The sequence below is a fragment of the Aptenodytes forsteri genome, unplaced genomic scaffold (assembly GCF_000699145.1).
Source record: "Aptenodytes forsteri isolate BGI_AS27 unplaced genomic scaffold, ASM69914v1 Scaffold155, whole genome shotgun sequence".
In the NCBI taxonomy this organism is placed as follows: Eukaryota; Metazoa; Chordata; class Aves; order Sphenisciformes; family Spheniscidae; genus Aptenodytes; species Aptenodytes forsteri.
Window position 1 is genome coordinate 8,396,898 of NW_008794446.1, and position 23,122 is coordinate 8,420,019.

General features: G+C 39.1%; 1 protein-coding gene across 1 annotated transcript in view; it reads left to right on the forward strand.

Moving 5' to 3' along the window:
* The window catches only part of ATP8A2 (ATPase phospholipid transporting 8A2), a 294,058-nt gene that overhangs the window by 152,840 nt on the left and 118,096 nt on the right, over positions 1 to 23,122 (forward strand). The window contains exon 26 of the mRNA XM_019474848.1: positions 675 to 785. Within this exon, the coding sequence (XP_019330393.1) occupies positions 675 to 785 (111 nt within the window). The remainder of the gene's footprint in view (positions 1 to 674; positions 786 to 23,122) is intronic.

Below are 23,122 nucleotides of genomic sequence, written 5' to 3' on the forward strand. Positions count from 1 at the left end.
AGCTGTAGCTGTGGTTCAAACTAGCGTTAAAAGGTATCCGTTTTTACAAGATTCATTTACTTGCCCTTTTTGGCAAATGCTCCTTCTTTTTTTATACAATATTTTCGGTGCTTTCTATAACACACGATTGCATACACTTTGTGGGCTGAAAATATTAATGTAAGTATTCATTCTCTATAAAAGACTCTATGCATCTATTTTTCCACTGTGTTCCCCCTTGTGCATTTTATTTCAGCTCAAGACAGTTCTAATTACCAGACTGTTCGTTTAACACAGAGAAAGGAGATTCTGAACCTTGTAAGCCCTCAAACACAGGAATTTTCTTTGACCATGAAATGAAGAGTTCACATTTATATTCAACCCACAAGGCTATATTATGTTAACCTTGCTTGATTTCGCTATCGGGATAGTAATACTAATTGAAGACTTCTTGCTGTTTAAAGACAGTGAAGACCACTTAAACATTCAGAGGTTTTGCTACAAAAAAGGCTTTTCCTGTAAATATTTTGTGTTGTTTTTTGCATGTATGTTCTGCTAAGCTATTTAAATACTGCGCTTGAAGAACAGCTTTCATAGCTGATCTGAGTTTTTTTCTTCTGAGGGCAGGAGTTTACTTTAACCAATTTTTTTAAACAGTTCTTCATATATGTAAAAATTTGTTTTTTCTCTTTCAGTTTTCCTACTTGGAGAAGCTGTTGTTGGTCCACGGAGCTTGGAGTTACAATAGAGTTACCAAGTGCATACTATACTGCTTCTACAAGAATGTAGTCTTGTATATTATTGAGGTAAGAGTAACTAAATGGATGGGTCTTACTGGTGCTTACTCCTCAAATAGTCTCTTATAAAAAGAAGAACTCATCCAAATGGATTGAGCTAAAAGGACTGACATTTTTTTTCCATGTTTAACAACTTAAAATTGTTTCCTTTCTCAGATTAAGTTAGTTCACTTGAACCTTTTAACGTTTGCAAAAGGAAAACTGAAGGTTGCAGTACAGTGAAGCCTTGGATATGAGATGTCAGGGACAAAGTTCATTCCTTCTGTGCAAATGCTCTTATTGAAAGCTTCTTTGTATGCATGGAAACATTACAATTAGAGCTTATATTTATAAAACTTGAATTTGGGGCTAAAATTAAATCAAAAGTTCATTTAATAGAATCGGGAAGAACTCTATAGGCAAATAATAAACTAGGCAAAAACTAGCTGTTGCTTCCAAATTATAAAAACCATAGCTTAGCTGGAACTGAAATTAGTTTGCCTTCTTTTTTGGAAAGAGAGGACATTTTGCCTTACAATGCCAGTGAAATTATAAAATTAATCAGGTTATTTGATTTAGTAATATTTTAAAATGTAACTAAGTATGTTTTGAAAAATAAAGTGCCTGAAGATGCCAAGTAGTGAAACTGGATTTTAGAGGGCTGAATACTGTTATGAACATTAATACATTGCATTTCAGCCTGCTTAGATAGGAGCGTAGTTCTCATGCTTCAGGATATATTCTTGAATTTAAGAAAGATCAGGAAGGGATGCTTATTGTGTGCTGTTGCCTAGTTAGAAACACACAAGGAACTTTAACTCAGTGGATTGGTCATGAGTATCAAGTGGTCACTTGGTACAGCAATTTCCACATTGTTCATCGGTTTTATTTATATATGTCAATGTGTATATATTAGGTTTTCTATTTCTTTCTACAATTAAGCAGACATGAATGAGGTTAACAGATAAGAAAATTAGAACATTTATAATTAGGCAGCTAGTTATATCGATTACAAGAGATAGTGGGTAAGCAATGCTTTACTATTCAGTGAATCATATCATGGTCAGTGTGTGTATACCTGACTCCCTCAGGGCCTGATCACCTTTTATGCACGATGTTAGGCTCTTAGAGAAAAAATACTCTCCGCTAACTTGCTCCATTTTTCCTGGGCTAACTATTTCTGAATGAGCTGTTGGCTGTTATAATTTCAACACAGATTAGTCTGTTTACTGCAAGAGAGTTACTCTATGCAATCAAAATAATGGCAGTGTTTTGCTGTAGTGGGTGAGAGCAGGATGGCTGAGTGATATACAGTATGCTAGATTTGTGAAATAATATGAGGAGTTGATTTTTTTCTAAATTTTAAGCATACAAATCTCAACTGTATTCCAACCCTTTAGCCAGATTCTCTGCCAAATTTATAATCCATGTTCCTGAGATTTCACAAGTGTGTTCTTGTCCTAGTGTAGAAGCCACCTTCACAGCTCTGGGATGACTTTAGTACACTTAAATAATTAAGATTTGGTTCATGTTTTGCTTTCTGAAATAGTCCTTAATTTGCCTTGGGCTGATCATAACTCATGTTTTTAGCAAGGTTTTTTAAGTGTTGTTGGAAATGACAATAATATTCATTATTGTGCAAAAGAAATGTAAGTAATTTTAAAAAGAACTTCTCTAGTGGGTTTCTTACTGAACATAGGAATTGCTGGGGTTTTTCCTGAATTGTTCAGAAAATGCTTAACAGCATGAAGCTGTTAATCATGAAGCATGATTGCCTTCTAGGATTCTTTTCTCCATTTGAAAATTAGTTTTGAAAGTCCTGCTTCTTGCCCATTGTAGGAGTGTGTGTCTTTGCTTCATTTACTTCATTTACTGTCTGACAAGTAAATGAAGTTCTGCATCAAATGTATGGCTAAATTATGCCTTCCCATGTGAGCAGCTGTGGAAGGCGTTGAAGACAGGTGAAGGCCTCTGGGACCTCCAGCCTGAGGTAGCTTAATCATCTTACCATAGGGAGGAATTTTATTAGGCAGAGATATCGCTCTATGATGCGTAAAATGCAAGGCTACTCCGAGAATGTGAGGTTAGATATTCTCTTCACTGTATTAGTCTGTGTTCAGTTCTTTCTGCATACTGTACTGAGGCAAACAAGCTTTTGTGTCTTCTGATGTCCATGACTAAGGGTGGGAGTCAGTTCCATTTAACACCTGAGCACTGAAAAATGTGTAACGAGCTTCAGCCCTGTGCCTTGGTTTCCCCTCTGTGCTCATGCTGCATAGAAGTTGGGAGCAAGTTTAAGTCTTAAGGGAGGTGAAGTGACAGAAGAAATCGTGTAGACCTGCAGCAATGGGAAGAGCTCAATTTGGTTTTAGTTCCCCTGGTGAGTTTACTAGTGGCCTTAAGGAAATTCCCCTCCAAAACTCTATAGAACTAGTCAAATTGCCTGGAAACCAAAGAGACACCAATTTTGGTATCCTAGGGATGCAGGGGAGAGAGAGAAGAGGTCTCTAATTCCCTTCTTAGCTTTACACAAAGAAAGCTGAGTTGTTTTGTATTTTTGCTGTGAAAAAGAAGCTTCTTGGGAGCGCTGATCAGTTTGTGGTACAGAGTGACGCTCATGAAAGAGAAGCTCCACGAGGGAATAAATCCTTCAACTTGAGAGAATGGTAGTTGAGTGCCCAGCACTCCTGCACTGTTGCTTGTGCACATGGTATGTTCCTGATTGTTTCCCAATGCTCTGGACAAGTTTAATACTTACCTGTACTTCCTGCTTGGATGTGGGGTGTATGGGGAATATTCTTTCAGCATTGTAATGAAATAGGGATTTGAACTTGAACTACTTCCTAAGTTAATCTTCTAAAGGATTGTACTGAGTAAATATTTATAGAGTTGAATCAAAAAGCACATCCGTCAATATGATTGTCAGTTATACCTTTGCTACTGTATCTGTTTTATTTCAATGAAGCTTTAACACCTGAGGAATAACTACAGTAAGCGTTATATAAATGAGTTTTGCAGCAGTGAAGCACTGGGGCTCATCATAACTTTTATTCCTTGACACTTTCCAAATATCAGAGAGAAATAAGAGGTGGTACTCAGGCTTAGCACACAACATCCAGACACAACTTGCAGAGGCATACATTAAGATTTAAGTTAATTGAACAGTGATAAATGCTTGAGGAGTACATATTGCTGTCTGCTTTCCTAGCATCCCAGCAATGGTATGTTAAAACCCCTAATACACTTAGAAGTTCATCTTGATACCAATCACTCTTTTACACCAGGAAGACCCAAACTGTGGCATCCCTGAAACATTAAATTTCATCAGCTTTCCTTCAGCTTCTGGGAAGAGTGATAATTAAAATACAGAATTTGGGATTTGATGGGAAGTGTACTCAGGTGACTGGCATCATGGACTTTACTCCTAAGAGATGCTGCTGGGTTAAGTCTGGTGCTTACCTTCCTGCAGTGGCTGATTGTGGAGAGACCGGGGCCCCAGGAACTGTTTTCAACTGCTTTGATAATGACTAAAATGTGTGCCCATATTGGGACAATTTTGTGCAGCTAGGGAGCTAATATAGCAGAAGGCAAGCCTTGTAGTCTAGTGATTGCAGGGAAAATAGAGATGAGAGTGTATTTTCCCTCTCCCTTGATTAGGCCTTCCTAATTTTAAGAGGTGAATTTTAAGGCATCAAAGTGATAAAGCTCAGTGAAGTCTGAGAAGATTTTGGTTTGGCTTAACAGCTGGAAACTTGATGTTGCTCTCCTTTCTCTGACCTGATCTCTTTCCTTTTGCATTTCTTCATTATTGTCCTCCTGTCATTCTCTTAATTTCCCCCCTTGATTTTTGAAAATAGAAAACTTAGTGAAATATAAATCAAAAGCAGAAAGAGAAGCGCGTCCTGGAAATTCAAGTCCTTTCAGTGTGATTCTTAGCCTGATTCTTGAGCTCTTGCGTGTCACTACTGTCAAGGTGCTTCAGGGTGTAAAGTTGGGGTTCTCTCGCTTATGGCCTCACTTACTGGCAGAGGGGTGCATAATCAAGCCTTTCCATCCACAGAGCTGGTTGATAGATGAATTGCTGCCACTTCCCAACTCTGACTGGCCCTGCTGGGTCTGTCCTAACAGTGGCAAGGGAATCTACATAGAAAGCTACCAAGATGGCTTCAGGCATCAAATGCAAATATAAAACCTCCTCTTTGGTGTCCATTCTTGTATTTCCTGTGTCTGGCTGCAGTAGCAGTGTGCAGTAAAGCCATTACTGAGGAAAGCCAATCATTCAGCATCATCCTGAAGCAGAAGGTCAGTGACAGGGTTTTGGCTTTTAGAGCTTTGACAGACAAATACCTGGGCATCATTACAAAACACCATCTCATTCAGTTATTTATGTAGCTGGCTTTAAACTGAGTAGTGAAACAAAAGGTCTGTTTCACATCTGTTGAGCAGATATCTTTCACTGGAGATGATATAAAGTTGTCCAGATGACATCAGAGCTTTGAAATACAGCTGATTTCAAATGTAAAAGAATACAGGAATGTTGCTTTCATGTCATGCTTGGAGAAGTAGAAACGCAGCAAGATCAAAGGCAGTATCAGAAATATCAGGTAAGAGTTCAAGGCATTTGGGAATGGTTCTGTGGAAACAGTAGCATGGAAGATAGCTTTCAGGCCAACACAGTGTGCAGGAAAAATGTGCTCAGTACTTCACTGGACCATGTTGTTTATCTGAAACATACTTAATATGAAGTGCTTTTGTATTATGTATTGCAGAATGGCGGGGGGGGAATAGGTGGTTCCTGTGTCAAGGTCTGGTGGTGTTAGGGCCATGACAGACAAATTAATGGCAAGTGGGAAGGGGAGCATATAGTGTACATACCTTGACGCTGCATTATTTTCTTTTCTGCCTTAAGAATCCAGAGATAAGTTGTAAGCCCAGACTGGAAAGCTGTTTCTTTGTGGAGGCTGAGAGGGAAGTCTTATATGTGAGCAGTGTTAAACAAACAAGATAAATGTACTAAAGAACAAAACACCAGGATCATAGTTTCTCTTTTAGAGCTGAATTTTCAAGTCTTAAAAGCTCTGAGTAAACACAATGCCTAGATAAACGTGCTTTTAAATAAGTGGTGATTTTGTGAGTCTGGCAAGGTCTGGCAGTGAGAGCCGTGAAGCGCTCCACATACTCTTAGCGGTCACCACTTCAGACTAGCCGATAGCACAATCTGTGCAAGCACACATGAAATGTTGCTGCATGAGACCTTTCATTTGTTTTTCCTGTTTTCATGCTTTCCTGTCAAACACAACAGGTATTTTTAAAAATGTGGAAAGCAGACATGGGAATTTTAGGCCTCTTACACTCAATTCTGTGTGCCATTTGGGTATCTGATATGATACTAAAAAATATACAGCCAAATGGCACACAGAATTGAGTGTATCTGATATGATACTAAAAAATATACAGCTCTAATGCTTCTGTGTGCTTATCCCTGATTTATGTAATCTGACTTACCTACATCCCTGTGCTTTCTGTTTCCAATTGACTTTGCAGCTCTGAGGGTACAGCCAGGTAATAGAAAACCTTAAGCGTCGGGATTTTTGCAATGAGTTGAGGACTGAAGTGCAATAATTGTTGTCATAAAAAGCAATTTTGTTAGAAGAGCAGTATTTTCCCCCAGTGTTAAATTAAGGATAAGAACATCTGGTTGTAAAATTCTCTAACAGGGATAACAATAATACAGGCAGCTAGCTGTCTTGCCATGCTTATGTATTCAAATTATTCGCTTGCCTGTTCAAATACTTCAAATGCCAGTAGGCATTTAATAGTCATTACTTCTGTGTGCGTATACTCAGTTGGTGTGATAAGCTTGTAACAGTGCTGTATCATGATGAAGCAAAGTAGGAATGTGTGTGATATTTCCATTTGACATAATCTGGAAATCTGGCTTTTGAATTCTCACAAATGCATGCATATCCTGAATAAGTAACTTATTCTCTGTGGACGGGTGCTTTCAGATAGGCAAAAGGTGGGATTCAGGGTCCTTAAGATTGGTATCAGGTGTAAATTTAGGTGCCTGAGGGAAACCTATGTCGTGTCCATGTAGATGGCTCTTATGGATGCTCTAGGGTTGTGGAGAGCAGTATGGGACTGGCAGGTGTGCCACAGGACCTGCCAAAGACCTTCACCTCTCTGAAGCAGCAGCAGCATTATTAGTACTAAGAGGTCTATGTTGAGGTAACTGAATCCTATCCAGAAAGTGAAGGAATCTTTTTTGTTCTTGTTGTTCATTTGTTTTTGAAACATGTAAAAAGAAAGGAATCCAAACCCCTCAGCTTGGGTAATGTTAATCAATTCAAAAAGTGCAGAATATTTATGGAAGTTATAGCACAGAACTTGCAGACCTGGAAAGCACAGTAATGGACGCAGTGTGAGGAGCAAAGTATGTGAGACTCAGCACTGTCTCCTGATTAATTTTTGGAAAAACAGGTCTTACACGTGTGCTTGTTTTTCTCTTGCACTCTTTCTTATCAGCCTCATCCACAGGTTTAACATGCAGAAGAAGATGACCTAGGGCAGCACAGGACGTTATCCCCTTCCTGCCCACCAAAAAAGCTAATCGTAGGATCCAATTCAAGAAAACATTCTTTAGTAGCAATAGTTACAGAAAACAGATCCTGCAAATAGCCTGCCAAACTTCTTGGAATATCATAAAATACAGTTGGCCAACCTAATCCAAAATTGTCCAGATAGTGCTTTGCTTTTTGTTCTTAAAATATCCTAATTCTTTCTTGGCTGATTTACAGTGCCTAGTTTATATTGCTACCAGTAACAATTTATTCCATATTTCAACCCCTCTGTCTGAAGAAATTCAGAATTGCGTATAGGCTGGTCTCACCAACTTTAATCCGTGACTGACTTCTTGGTTTTTGGATTTGTAATTGAGTATGTTAATCCCAAGAGTTTCCAAGGAGTCGGTAACAAAGATAAATCCATGCTAATTTTCCTTTCTTTTGTAGTGCTGTGCACTGCACAGTGAATCATTAGAGAGCAGTTCATCTTCCCTGAAAACCAAATTGACTCAACTATTAAACGGCTGGTTTTGAATTTTTTCCAACAATTTTCAAAAGTGATAGAATGAGTACCAGCATTGTTCTGACTTTTTATGAACACTGCCTTGATTACACCCTACAACCAACACAGCTTGTAATTTTTCAACATTCCAAATATTATAAATGATAAATTAGGTTCCTTAGTGTGGTCTCAAAATCTCCAGGTGAAACACCTACCAGGTTCAATACATGCTGCAATAGTCTACTTCAAGAGATCTACTGTGGTACTTTGCTGGGCAGATATGTTCAGAGTGCCTGGATCCATTTTTTGTATATGGGGGTGTATGACAGGCACTGATTTTTTTTTTCCTCTGTTAAATATGTGCTTAATTTGGTGTGAAAAATCTTAATTTCATATTTGGAGGTCTTATAACAAAGCAATAATAATGTCGTTCTCTAAATTTGAGGCCATTAAATGTGAAACATTAGCCATCTCCTGAGCAATGTGTTCATCAAAGCCAGAATTCTGTTATCAGTAAATGTTTTTTCAGTTTAACTATGTCACCAATGAAAATGCAAGTTGATGTTTAGAAGGGAGATAACCTAATGTGAGGAAGCTTTTGAAAGGGAAGCTAAACCTGTATTATGAAAGTTAGGAAAACCCGAACCTAGGGTTTTTTCCATCACACAAAACCAGCTTTGAAATTCAGGAGTTTGTTCTTGATTTCAACCCCACTTTCTTTCCTAAAGCTAGAAGGTTTCATATCAAATATAACTCTTCTTATGGCTTTGAATATTGACTTGAAAAACATTGACTGCTCTGACCCAATAATATTGGATAACCCATTGTTTCAATAAAAATAAAGGGGAACGGTTCCTATTTTCCCATCCACCTAGGCCAATTCAGTGCATACGGCATTACTTGTGGGTACAGAGGAGGCCAAATTTCAAATTTCTGTCAATGTTAAGAGTGCAAATAAACCTTATCAGGGAATAACTTGCGCTTAGCACATTCATGCTGAATTTAGCAATGTATGCTGTACTGCGCTGAAGGGGGTAAAAAAAAAAAAAAAACAACCCACTATATACATAGATGTACATAGATATACAGCTCTTTACAAATATATCCTTTGGGCCTATACTGGTTTTCTTCATATCTGGCCTATACCCCTACTTCCTTTACTAGAGACACTCCTGATTTACATGGGAATAACTGATAGCAGAGTAAGGTCCTATGCGTATCGTATGTATGAAGAGGGGTTTTTTGTCTGTTTTGCTTTTTGCTAGACAGAAGCCATTGGGCTGGCATGTTGAAGGTGTGAGGGTTTTTCCTTTTTCACCTGTACCTCATTGCTCTAAATAGCTATGCTCAAAATGCATTTCTACAGCAATGTACTTACTTTTGAGAATGGTAATAAAAGTGCTTACACATGAGGCTACATTTTGCCAGAGGACTTGGTGATAGACCCTGGCCCCAATGACTGCTAGCAAATCGGAACAGTGAGTTTAATTCTCTGGTTTAGAAGGTTTGAGGCACTCGTGTTAAAATGGCCCTATAAGCGTGCATGTTCTGTAACTTAATGCAACTTGGAAGACATTAGTCTTCCAGGGGAGAGAAAAGCAGAATTACTTTTGCTCAGTTAGCTGTATGTGCTGCAGTTAAACTCAGATGTTATCCTGGTATTTAAAAACACTACTTAGCCTAGGTGTGAGGAGGGGTTTGCAGTTCTTTTTGCACAACTCTTTGTAAAGCATTTTTAGGTGGTGCCAGAGAGTTTGGAAGTATTGCAGACAAGGTGTAGTATTGATTCACGAGTCATGCTTTTGTGCAATTTCACAAAATCCTTTAACTTTTTATTTAAGCCTGAAGTACTCTGAAATTTAACTTGGAGCCCACTTCTGGAAATGTATGGTGGCTTGCCTTTGAGCAGTCCCACTGAAGTCACTGAATACTAATTGCATTTTCTACTTTCCTGGCAATTCTTTGGAATAAAGTGAGTTTATTTGTTCCGAGCCATGTGCTAGGATATTGTTTGCTGTTGTGTGCTTGTGAACAAAAAGTGTGCAGGTCTGTGTGGGCTGCATTTCACTTGTCTGAACTGAATAGAAGTCTGCTTGGCTGCCAGCTGCTTGCCCAGCAGTAAGGTCAGGCTGTACAGCTTGATATTTCTTGAGCATGAGTAACTTGATCATAACACTGAAATGTTTTGTTTTGGTGTTCGGTTTTATCACCTTGAAGCATTTTACTAGTACTGTCTCTTCGTTCTTGGGAATTCAAGCAGAAAAGATATCGTTACCTGAGCTCCTGTCCAACAGCAGTCTCATTGTCAACTTCTCCTTTCTAGTTGTTAAGGGCATTTCTCTGGCATGTTCGGAGACACCACTGGAGTATGTGTTTCTAACGGCCACATTTTCTAGTGTGTCCTGTAGTACAGATATGTGCAGTTGATTAGTTCGTAACTTTTACTGTCTTAATACTGCTTCACAGACAACTACAAAAACCTTCTGAACACTAGTTCAGAAATGTGGTGTCACCAGATTTTTTGAATATAAAATTTCTTTCCAGTATCTGCATCATGAACTGAGCTGGTCCTGATTATTTTGAGGTTTCTTGGTTTTTTAGGATCATGACCCAAAGAAGCTAGGGCAGAGAACAAATTTAACTGAATACAGACTCCATTTTTTAAATGCTGCAAGAAAATAATTTTGCCATTTCACTTGGATGAGCACTAATGATAAAAATACCTCTATCCAGTTTCACTAATTAACCACTAGAGATTGTTTTATTTTGGGATTCATAAAAGGCATCTGTAACCTAGTTTAAGTGCATGTACAGGATTTAAAATAAAATGTATCTTATGTTTGTGAAGAAAAGAATCTAGAATATAGGTTTGGAGGTTTTTTTTGCCTGAGTTCAAGGTCTTGAACCAAATTTTTTTAGCACGGCAAGGTAAAAAATACACCATATCCTCCATGATCAGTCCAGTCCCCAGTGCAAATCTGGAGCAGCAGAGGTGTTGCTTTCAAATGTGCTTTTACAGGCTCTTCTGCTGTAAAACCACTTCAGTGGTTTGACTGTATTTGACCCAAGGGCTATCTGCCCTGTAAGGAGCTAGAGCGCTGTGGCTCGGGACAGGAGAAAAGGAGTTATTATCACTCAGTGCCCCTGAGAGGTTCCCTTCCTGTGAGGGAATCCTGCATCACTTAATTGAGCCGGCATTAGGATGTGTTGGACTGTGTGATAGCACAAAACAAGTGTAACAGCTTTGAGTAACCTGTCCAAAACAGGTTATTTTTTTCACTCTATATTGAGATGCTAAGGACAATGCAGATAGCTATGACTATTTATAAGCTTTTGGTTATTTAGCATGTTATTGCTTTTTAATCTCCTTGCACTTTACAACAAAATAGTTTAGAACATATTAAAATGCACTAGAAATAGCAAATCTTGCTACCTAGTGATAGTATTACTTCTGAGTCATACAGTCTATTTTTCTGAAAGATGTTAAAAATGAGTCAGTTGCAGCTTTTCTCCCCCCAGATACTCTATTGCCATTCCATAATGTTTTCCATTAGTTCTCCTCTTCCTCACTACTTTGAACCTGATTCTTTTCTTGAACCATTGCAATTTGAATGCAACTGCTTGGAAGTAAGGGCATCCTGGACCAATGTTTTTTTGGTATTTCTGAACCAAGATTAGCAGTTCACTGTAACGGGGCCTGTGTCAGACAAGGGAGAGAAGAATCAGGACCGATACTTAAAGGCTGAGACCACCATCATCTTAATACATGTTTATGCATATACTTGCACATTGAATATAAACATCAATATAGTCAGTAATCATGGGCTTAAGCTAAAATCCCAGAACTACACCCCAAAAGGCACAGGGGCCCATGCTGTGGAAAAGCAAGGGCTAAGTGGTCTTGATGCATGTCTGTGTGTGTTACAATCCAGTTCTGCCCCATCAAGACGAAGACATGGATAACCACTGGTGACTTCATGCTGTCAGAAGAGTGAAGGAGGTCAAAACTTGGTCTGCTAGTTTTTAAACGTGACAAATTTATTTTACTTTCTTCTTGCTGGTTCTCTCTGCATTCATGCAAAAGCAATTAAGGATTTGGAAAGCAAGAAGATGGAATATATTAGCCTTAGCTGTATCGAAGTTCTGCAGGGATTCAGTGAAAGTATATATATTTTCATATAAACTGTATAAATATTATGTGTGTAAGAAAAGAAATCTAACACTGTATGCTCTCATCCAAAACCAAATAATGCTATCTTTATTAATAAATGACAGTGCAGATTAATTTTATTAGTATTAACTGACTAAAATATGTAGATGGTTCAGTAGCAGCAGAAGTGTAAGGCATCAGTAACTGGTAACACCTGAAGCTCTCAGCATTATTTGTGATGATGGTTCCTGTCAAGTTCAATTTTGGTAGAAAAGTGAGTCTCCCCTTTGGGTTTACTAACAGTGCCTTGACCTTTTCTCCCTTCTGTTGCCAAGGAGTGACAGGTGTCTGGAGCAGCTAAGCAGTATGACAGTCAGCCTGTGCTTTGTGTCAGCTGGCATTCATTAGCATTAAAAATGACATGTGGTTTTGTACTACTTGGAAATGTGTTTATGCCTATTAACATATCCTGCTTCATGGACAAGATAGGGATAGACTATTGAGTTGCTTAACTTCCCCTGTTTTTCTTTTTTTTTAGTGTGGTGATTGAATATGTAAATGCATAAAATCCAGGAAATTTCAAGATGTGACTTCCATAGTGACATCATTAATCCTTGTTTGCCTGCTGCAGTCTGCCTTGGTGGCACCACGCCATGCTGTGGTGGTGGGTCCAGCAGCTTTCTGCACTGGGAGCTTTGTGCAGTGCTTGCCTTCAAGGTGCCACTTCCCTTAGAAAGTCCAAGTCCCTCCAACTGCCTAATGCATGTTGCTATACCTATCGCTGGCCTGTGCTTTCACCATCGCTTGAATCCACAACTGGGCTGTGCTTTAATCCAACATAAATGTACACTGCCATTAAAAAGGGCAGTCTGATCTTCATTTCTCTGTAGGAGCATGTTCTTTTCCCCCTTCCTTGCCAAAGCACTAGTGTTTGCACAGCTGCAGGATGAGCTCTTTAAGGTTAGAGTTCAGCCAGATCATGTTCCTGGTGCACACAGGAGTTCTTGGACGAGAGGTAGGACTGGCTCTTCCAATAGCAGCGTAGACTTTTGTCAGACTTAAGTGTGCATGTTATTTTAGTAAGCTAAGGTGGGAGCTTTTGCTTGTGCATCTGCAGAAGAGACAAAAAATTTTTGAGGTAGAGCAGGTGAAGGGCATGAATTGGTGTTCATGATATCCCTAGTAATCTCATGGCATAACTGCTTGGGGACTTACAATCAACCAATTTTTCCCTTTTGGGCTGTCTGGGTATCTGTTACTCAAAGACATCTCAAATGTAGAGCTGGGGAAAAGGGAAGGAAGTTGAGAAGTGGTAGTTGATCCCCAAGGCGCATCTGAACAAAAAACCCTTTCCCTATGTCGGTCACATGTTGTTCATATGCACAAAGAAGCTATGATCTCTCAAAAACTGAGAATACATTGGAGACCATAATTTTAACAGAATGTATGCACAATTACTGGATTTTGTGGTGTGTGATTTGTGGTATTTGGGGGGGGATCTTTAAGAATATGCATTAGGCCATCTGGGCAGCAAGGAGGAGCTGGCTTGTGCTAAAATACAAGGTATTCCTGCAATGGAGGAGTGATAAAATGATAGCAGTGAAAGTCCTGGCAGACTTTGCTTCTCTGGAAAGCAATTTTTCAAGCAGTTCCTAATTTATGCTGAGTTGAAGAAGGTGAGAGCAGTAAATCTAGGGGAAGAAGCAGGAATATGTTACCTAAAACCAGGATAGTGCTTCAAGGGATGCGACATGTGAGAATTACTGTTCTCTTCAAGTTGCCTGATATTACTAAGAAAGCGTTCTAGGGAAGGCATGAGAGAAAAGCTAGAACATTCTAAAATATGGACTAGGATTGGAAATCTGTTTGGCTTTTGGCAACATAAAAAACTACAAGTAAGGCTGGCAAGCCCTCCATTCTTGGGCTTGGAGAAGAAAGGGGAGTGTATGCTGGTGGTCTGTGAAGGGTCTCCATGGGGTTTGTAAAGCCCACTTTGGTTGGGGGGGAGGTGGTATTTGGATAGGCACAAAGCTCTCCCCTTTTAACTTATCTCTCTCCCTGAGGAGGTCTGTTGTCTCTTCAGCAATGAAGTCATTACCTTGTTTGCATTTTAAAAATGGTAATACACAAAATAATGCAACTTTTAGCATGCTGATGTTGATACTCAAATATATTGCTGGTACCTACATGGTTTCTAATGAATTACATTTCTGTGGCTTGCTTCTGCTTACTGTCAGGATAGCTACACTCAGTGAGAACTACTCATGAGCATGAAGGTGTATCTGCCCAGAAGCTTGATTCCCCCCCCCCCGAGTTTGACTTCATTCCCTGTAGAGCAGGTTGTCACATCAGTAAATGGTGGTCTCCTGAGAGCTCTGCTCTTCAGAAACTCAACACAATTCCTCTGGCTGTTGCCTGTCACTCTTTGTGTAGCTGACTGTATTGTAATCTGAGCGTTGGTGACTGATGGGGTTTTTTTGGGTGGCATTTTTTTTGGTTGTGTTGTCTGAGTCTGTCTTCCTACTTATTTTACTGGTGTGTCGGTGGGGAATCATGCTCATGAGAAGTTCCCAATGCTTCCTCTAACCACACTGGTATTCACTTGAGATTCATCACTAAATTTGTTATTCCTTTCTTACGAAGAAGCAAATCTACAGGTTTTTATTGCAGCCCAAAAGCAGCAGTAAGTGATACAAATGCTTGGGTACATAATAATGGGTACAATAAACTCCACTTGGGGTTGTGCTCAGGCACTTGGGGTTGTGCTCAGGCACTTGGGGAAGTCGCTGCTGCATACACTTCTATAATATAAAATCTAGCAATACTCCCACATCTACTGTCACGTTTAAAAATAATGAAGATCAATGAAACTTTATTTATCATATTTCTCCATTTGGAGGTATAGCTGGAAGCCACTCTGGTGGGCAGGAAATGGCTGCTCTCTTCTGTTTCAGGCACTTGGTTGTGCTCAGGCACTTGGTTAAATTTCTCATTTGCAAGGAAAGTCGCTGCTGCATACACTTCTATAATATAAAATCTAGCAATACTCCCACATCTACTGTCACGTTTAAAAATAATGAAGATCAATGAAACTTTATTTATCATATTTCTCCATTTGGAGGTATAGCTGGAAGCCACTCTGGTGGGCAGGAAATGGCTGCTCTCTTCTGTTGGAACAGAAGTAATTACTATATAATTCTAGTAAATGGGGAGAAACAGACCTTCACCTGCCTGGCTTCAGTTATTTTCCCCACCTACTGGCATCAGTCATAGTAAACTCCTGCAGTGAGTATGTACCTTGTTCCAAAAAGCAATTTTGGCAGATGACTGCCTGCTTAATGGTATACGAAGAATGATACCCTAAAAAAAATGGCTTTTGCATTGCATTTAAATAGCTCCTGGTTCCATTGCAAATATGAAGTTCTCCTGGCCTCGTCTTGTGGAGTTTGGTACGGAGAACAATCTTTTGAGGTGTTGTTGGAAAAATAAAATTTAAAAAAATATTGTCAACTCTTGTCAGCACTTGTGGAGCTGGTGTAAATTTTGAGGGTTGGTAGTTTCCTCCACCGGGTGCTTGAGTCCTGCAGCAGTGTCACCTCTTGGAAGACATAGGCTCATTCCAAGCCAGCACTGTTACGTGTCTGGTTCCTGTGCTGGGAGCTGCAACACCATACTGGGGATAGTCCTCCTTAAATCTTTTTTCCTTGAATCACTGCTTAGACAGTAAAATACAGAATCCCTTTTAATTCCACAGCTCTGACTCACCACTGAGTCTTTCAGCTTTGAAAAATAGCAGCAGAAGAAAAAGTAAACTTTTACATGCTGTAGAAACTGTGTGAAATCATGTTTGTTTTAGAAAAGCTGTTTTAGTTGCAATTGTGCTTTGATATCAGTAAGAGGAGTGGTAATGTATCTTCTTACAGGATTTCACGTTCAATTCATTGGGTTTGTAGCAGTAGACAAAAAGTATTCTAACTGATCAGTTATATCAGCAGAAAACCACTTAGTATAGAAAGTAAAGGCATCTTTTTAGATTCCAAGTTTTTGTTTGAATATGTTCTCGAAAATCATTAATTACCTGGTTTTTGCCAAACTGTTCTAGGAAGTTCCATCCACAAAAAATCATTCGGGGTAATATCAGCATTGCTCAAGTGCTCTCTGCTGCATCGTCTGAGACTAATTGCGATTAAATGAGAGAAGAATTAGAGGCTTTAAGGCATTTTCCTAGAAATGCGCATGTTCTGCAGCACTTGTAGGTTTTTTCCTTCCAGTCCATGTAAGGCTTCCTTCTAAACTGAATGTGCATGTTTACATATGCACCACCTGAAGGTGTCTTGCTATACCATTCATAAAAATGTTTACTGTCTGCTGTAAAGCAGAAAGGGTACCTTTATAAAAGTTGTCGGTCACAGCTGTTCCATTCTTTTGGGGAAGAGGAGTAGAGGAAAAAAAATTGTAGTAGTACCAAAATGAAAACAGACTTCTAGGTTTCTCTTTAGTATTTTAAACAACTGGAAGTCCAGTACAGTTCCATCTGACAATTAATAGCTTAACATATTCTATTAACGAGCAGTGAGTTTCAGCTATTTCCTGACAGGCATTTTGAACTGATGCACTTGGATGCGCATGTCCCTTTGTACCCTTGATGTATTTCTCAAAGAGGAGCTATTTCTGTTTGCATTACTCTTGCCTAAACCTGTTTCCCAAACTATTTTGAAATCCCCGTTGTATGTACAGCAGGAGGCTATATAGTTGCAGTATGTCAGACTTGATAATTCTCAATATCCCTCATCTTTAAAAGAAATCAGTGGCTCATGAAAATTTAAAAGGAATAGAGTAGAACCTGGGTATTGCAATTAATATTTTCAGTATTTGAATTTGTGGTGACTGTTTCCCAACATTTGAAACAAGGATTTAATTCTTTACTGAACTTTGTGATATGAAGAAAATCTTCTGAAAAGAATATCTGTAGCCTCAGGAAAATGAATCTGATGGAGCCAAATCAATTGCCTTTGTGGTATGAGTGTAAAATGTTCTCACTTGATGCTGCTGAAAAGGAAGGGTAAAAAATTAAACCATATCACTGCTTCCTTTCTCTCTAGAATGACAAGTTCCCTTGCAGCAACAAGTCATTTGTGGTCATTTCTTCAGTGAATTGATATCTGCTTTATGTAGTAATATAAATTTTAAGTAAATTGCTGTCACTTCTAAAAGGTCAACAACAGCTTGAAGATGTTGCATTTTGTTTTTTCTAGGAAATATGCATGTGAGTGAGATGACATTGATTTCATGTTGGAAGGCAAAGTCTTGTTGAAAGACCATCCTGCTGGTATACACAAGAAAACCTGCCCTCAATGCCAGTTTTTTTTCTGTAATTCCTCTTAGCCTTTCCTTGGATCTGTCCCTAAGAAAATCTACAGCGTATGCAACTTATGCTCAGAGGCCAGAATTTACACCAAGGTTGTTTACGTCATTCTTTTCTGCCCCAACTTCCACCTCTACCATTCAGGTCTCCTTGGCTGATTTATCGTTGAGATGACTGAGAAGACAGAAATCTCCTATGGGTCAGTAAGGATGGGGGAGTAGCAGTAGATCTGCTGCTTTGAAATAGCAAATCTGAACTAGACTCAGATCATCTTGTTCCCATGGCCCACTTCTGTATGAAGTGTGGAATCTCCCTATCCTTTTAAAAGAAAAGGTTGGCCTTGGCTTGATTCATATTTAAATAAAAGTTTAAGGCCTTGTCTTCAGCATCAGTGTAGGTGCCTTCTTGCTGCTCAAAGTCAAATGGATTGAGCTTCAGTACCAATTGTAGAAAGTATTCAGAGATATCATTGGCAAACGTTAACAGCCCAGGGTCTACACTGCAGCAAGGCTTTTGCCTAGACAAAATGGAATGGACTGAGGTACCTGCTGACTAAATACAATCCAGTTTCACTATAAGTGGGTCTTACTTTTCTTTTCTGCTGAGGGCATTCTCTTACAGGTAATGAATAGATCTACTTAAGAGCAAAACTCTAGCTTGAAAAGGTACTGCTTAGTGAGCTGACAACTTTTACCTCTCCCAATGTAGAGGTTCAGTGTGGCATTTCTGGCTCCTATGCAGGCTGGTGCTCTTCGTTGCAGAGTTAGATGCCAGCTTGGGGGCTCAACCCCCTATATTTTCCTTTCCTTCCTTTCCTCCTCTTCTCTCAGTTGGGCACAGGCTGGCAACAACAGTGAACTGTGGCTTTAGGCATCAGTCCAGTTCCAGACATAGTAGGAAAATTTCAGCCTATAATGACAATCATTTCTTACCCCTCAAAAGTCAGAGCAGAAAAGCTAACAGTATGGTTGGAGTGATCTTAGTTCTGTCTCACTCTTCCCAATTTAAGGAGCGGCTCCATAAACAGTGAACTGACTCTTATGGCTCTTCTAAAGTATCTTCGTCTTGTGCAACTGTTGTATACTTAGTGCATGGAACAGCTTTCAGTTCTACTATTAGTGTTTCTTTGAAATGACTCTTATTCCAGCAAAACATGAATTAAGTTATTTATCCACTGGCTGATGCCCTGAAAGCAAAATGGCTATGAAGCAATAACAAATTAAAAAAAAGTCCTGAAACTTTACCTGTATGGGCAGTGGTTCTAGCTGTATTGCTCATGCTATTTGTTAGGTGCCATTAATTACACTTTGGCCCTTCCTGCTGAATGTACTGAAGCCATAGCTGTGTTTTACTCCTAGACTTTGATTATATCTGTGTTCTTAAAGGTTTTTGCCATGAAAAGCAATGCCTGGCTCCCAGGTAAAGGATGCAGCATGGTTTGTCACATTACTCATAGGTGTTCTTTAGGAGAGACCAGCTATATCCACAATGTGTAGTTCTGTGCTCGCATCTCTTCTAGGCATCTAGCAAGTCTGACAAATTATTTTCATATACAGTTCTCTTTTTCCTTAATCTATGATTTACAGCATGGCTTTCCTGTAGAGGTTTGTGTGGTGTGTAATACACTGTATATACTGAAGTTTTGATTTGAACCTGAATAACTTATATTAGGTTTGATCATGTGTGGGTATTAAAATGGTTTACAGTAAGTAGTAATCAATCATGATAAATTACATATGTTGATATCAAGTTGTAACTCCACTCAGTGCCCACAGTAGTGTTCTGATTTGAAGTAACCTATTGCAGTTAAATTGAGCACATATCCACAATTGGCTGAATTTAATTGCCTGGCTGTTTACTGTTTGGTTTCATGGTACCACACAAGCTCTGAGTACTGGAGTCTTTGAAAAATCTGAAAGCTTTGGACACCTCGTATTTATCTGTGTCAGACACAGTGATGTAAAGTATTGTTGATCTTTAAAGAAAAGACTGAGAGGAAAAACCAGCTTTAAATCACTCCAGGGAGAGCTTCGGAAAAACAGAACCCAAAACAGTACTTCTCTATTTTCAAAGCAGCATATGCAGGCATAGCTGCATGACTCTCATTAAGTTCATCTGAGTCATGCAGCTAAAGCCCCATGCAATGTTTCGAAAATGTAGGAAATAAAAATGGTCTTAAACCAGACATCTGGGCTTCCATCCAGTTTTCCGGTGATAACTTCTGATGCATGCCATTAATAAAGCATCATCCATGGGCTAAATTATTAAACTATAGAACTCTTTGCAGAAGGCTTATAAGTCAGTTTTATTTAAAAAACAAAACAAAGCAAAACCAAACAACTCCCCCAATAACAAAAGCCCAAAACTTCTGTGCACTCTTCAGCAACCATTGCTAACCACAAGGCCCTTTTCCTTTTGAAGTGTTAATCTTTTTTTCCCCTCATACTTTTCAATTGTCTTTTTGACTTTTTCCCTAAAGTTCTCAGAAAGTACCCGTCTGAAGTCCATGTTCTGCTTCTGATTTTTCATAGTAGGGAGCAAGTGCCTTCTCTTTGCTGGTTCCTTTATCTCAGGTGAAGTTCTATACAATACAGGTGCCAGGATGGGAAAAACACACCTTTTCAGAGGTGAAGATGCTTTGCTGGTTCCCTGTCTTTTGTATTTTGATGCTGACAGGAAGGTAGCGATGTTAGTAACTCTTTAGAAGTTTAATATTAAAAAAAATTCTCAATAGTAAGGAAGATAATCTAATTAACTACTACTATAGATGAAGATCTTAATGAGTGAGGTTTGGTTTTGCCTTCAAATACCAACAACTAAGCTGTGTGTAGTTAACGAGTTATTTTAAGAATACCAGAAATGTAAATAACTTAGTCATTACTACGCTGTAGTCTCAAGTATGTTGCCATTTCACAAGTGTTACCAGTTTGACAAGGGTTCTGTTTTGCCTTAATCTGGTATAAGTATGGGAGAAAATACTAAAAATGTCATAGTGAAAAGATGAGCTACTCGCTCAGCTTTTACACAGCTGTCTTCTGTGGCTTTTTGGAACACTGGGAATCTAATAACTTGCCTGTAATATCTATAGTTTTGGCAAGCTGATGGCAATGCATACAGGGCAAGCTAAGAGAAATACCTCTGTGATGGCTACGGGCAAGTAGGAACACTCTCAGCTATGAGAAATAGCTTGCAATATACTTTTGTGACATACTTGTATTGGGTTTTTTTAAACTAGCCAAGGTATAAATTACTTTGCAGCACTGGATGTGCTTAAGACATACAGCTCATCTTTGTAAGACATTGGAGTTGTTGGTTATGACTCTGAATCTAGTGCTGTGTTGAGAAGCATTGTGCTGGATTAGAAATAACTTTGAAAGGTTTTAAAATTTCCATACAATGCAAAACAACTTCTCCATGGGCTGCATGTTATACCTTGTCTGAGAGACCTTGACATTGAATGTAACTAAAATGTGTAACCACCAATATTCTTTTTCCTCTAATGTTAATTTTTGGGGAAAACTAACACAGCAGTTTTGAGTACAGTATCTTGTTTTAAATATGATTTAACCTGCAGATTTATCCATAAGAATGAATGTGAGTTGATTTTACAGTTCAGTAGTATACATGTGTATGTCATACTGTGAACTTGCTGTACAAAATGAATGTTCTTTATTTGCTGTGCCAGGTGCTTTGTTCTTCATTTTTTAATCATAGGAAACTCAGGGTTCCCAATGCTCAAAAGTATTCATATAAATTGATTTCTTTAGAGAAGCACTTTGTTTTATGAAAAATTACCCAACAGTAGCCCTGGCAACTCCCCACTTCCTTAAATCTCTGGTTGCATCTCTAACACTGGGCAGAAGGTAAAAGCTTTTATAGAATATAGTAACCTGTTTTCTCACATGTGGTCTGTTTCTTGGTATCTGAGATTGAAGTCTGGAAATATGTAAAATGGTTGCACTGTAGTTTGGGGGGCAGGGTGGTGATTTCAGCTGAAGGTCGAAATAACTTGTGCTCTGTTTCAGCAGCATGAAAAATATTTTTACCCCCAAAGAGGGCATGTTGATTGTGGGGTAATTAAGATGATTAAAATCCAGCTGTTGTAGCTTTTACTTCAGAAAATATTTTGTAACTTGCCAAATCCTCTTCCCTTCAAGAAGAAAATATTCAGTAGTCTTCAAATAAGACATTGTAGTGTCTGAGCAAAAGGCATATGTGTTCATGCTAGAACCTGATACTAAGAAGACAAACAAGGTAGAGAATAGCTCCCCAGGAATGATTTGAAGGCATGGAGGACCAAACCTTTGCAAGTCAGCCCCTTACAAGGTTCTTCCAGCCTACTGCAGCCCAGAAATTAGCCGTATCATACATACGGCAGTTCTAAGGCTGGGGCTTTTCCTCTGTGTGTTATTTTCAGCGCTGGCAGGGGAAAAAAAAACTTTGAATGGCAAGGTGACTGATGCAAGTAACCCTTTGCCATCTTAAAATTATCTGAAGAGCTGGCAGTGAAAATACATTGGATAGTGTTTCTGGGGATTAAGCAAGACTAAAGGAAAAGCTTGGTGTTAAAAGCATTAATTATATTTAATAATTTACCTGAAAAATACCTAGGCTACGAAGGGTAGATCATCCAACATGTAAATTCTGGACCTATTTCCCCAGAACTGGTTGGATGTGGCTGTATGTGGTGATACATTCTTGGTTGTTAGATTTGAGCAACTGAGACAGATCCCAATGTAAAGTGGTTTAAGGTTTCTTCTAATATTTGAGTAGTGCAAGCAAAATAATAAGCTTTTTCCCCCACCTTTCAACCTTCAGTGCTGAAATCCCCAAGCAGTGAAGCGAAGGCTATTTCTGACATCCTCTTTCTCCTCATATAGTCATCCAAACTACAAACAAATGTTCACTTGCCTGCCATACTGGCTTGCCTACACAAGGAAGTTACGGTGGTTTAACTGTGATGTGATTGTAAATCCACTTAAATTGGTTCCAAATGTTCTGTGAGCACTCTAAGTCTGATTTAAACTGAAATGATAGTCTGGATAGTTTGTTCTGCAGACTTAAAACCTGCATTTTAAATTAATGGAGTTAATTGTTGTGCTGCACTATGGAAGACATAGTCTTAAATGGAACATTAACTCAGTCTGTTGTGATATCCTATTCGGAGTTGAAATGACTCTTTCTGAGATGGTGCTCCTGAGTGACTGGAGGCTGGGAGAGCCACATGCAGTAAGAGGGTTGTTTTGCCTGGTTTAATTCCAGATGGGTCTCTGGTGTCTTTTGAGGGACCAATAACTATGCTGTGTTTTTCAGTTCTTCCAGAGAGCTGCCTACCAGGCTTATAGATGTCGACTGGCTTGTGTCCACACTGCTCAGTGTTAGCGCCTGGAGGAATAGTAGGTTGAGTGTCTTGTGGCCCTTTGTACTTGGTCTGAGTAGACCAACTGTGTGGGGTTTTAAAAAACTTCGAAGTGCCGGAAAGTATGAGGTCTGTGTTTATAGCATTAGTGAGGTCTCATGTTGTGGATATAGGGCAAAATAAGAGGATATTTGAGGGTACTAACCCTGCCAAGATAGCTTAAAGGACTGCATGGGGTGAGGGTGCCAGATTTCAGACTAGCTGTGGGCCATATGCAGTGAAAGACGTTTCATAGCTTAAATGCTTTTGCCACTGAAGAAATCTTTTGATGCCCAGATTAAAAGACTACTTCTCTTACCTCTTAGCAGCATTGTTTAGAACAAGCATTCCCCCCCCCCCCGGGCTTGGCCCGAAAAAATTGGGGGGGG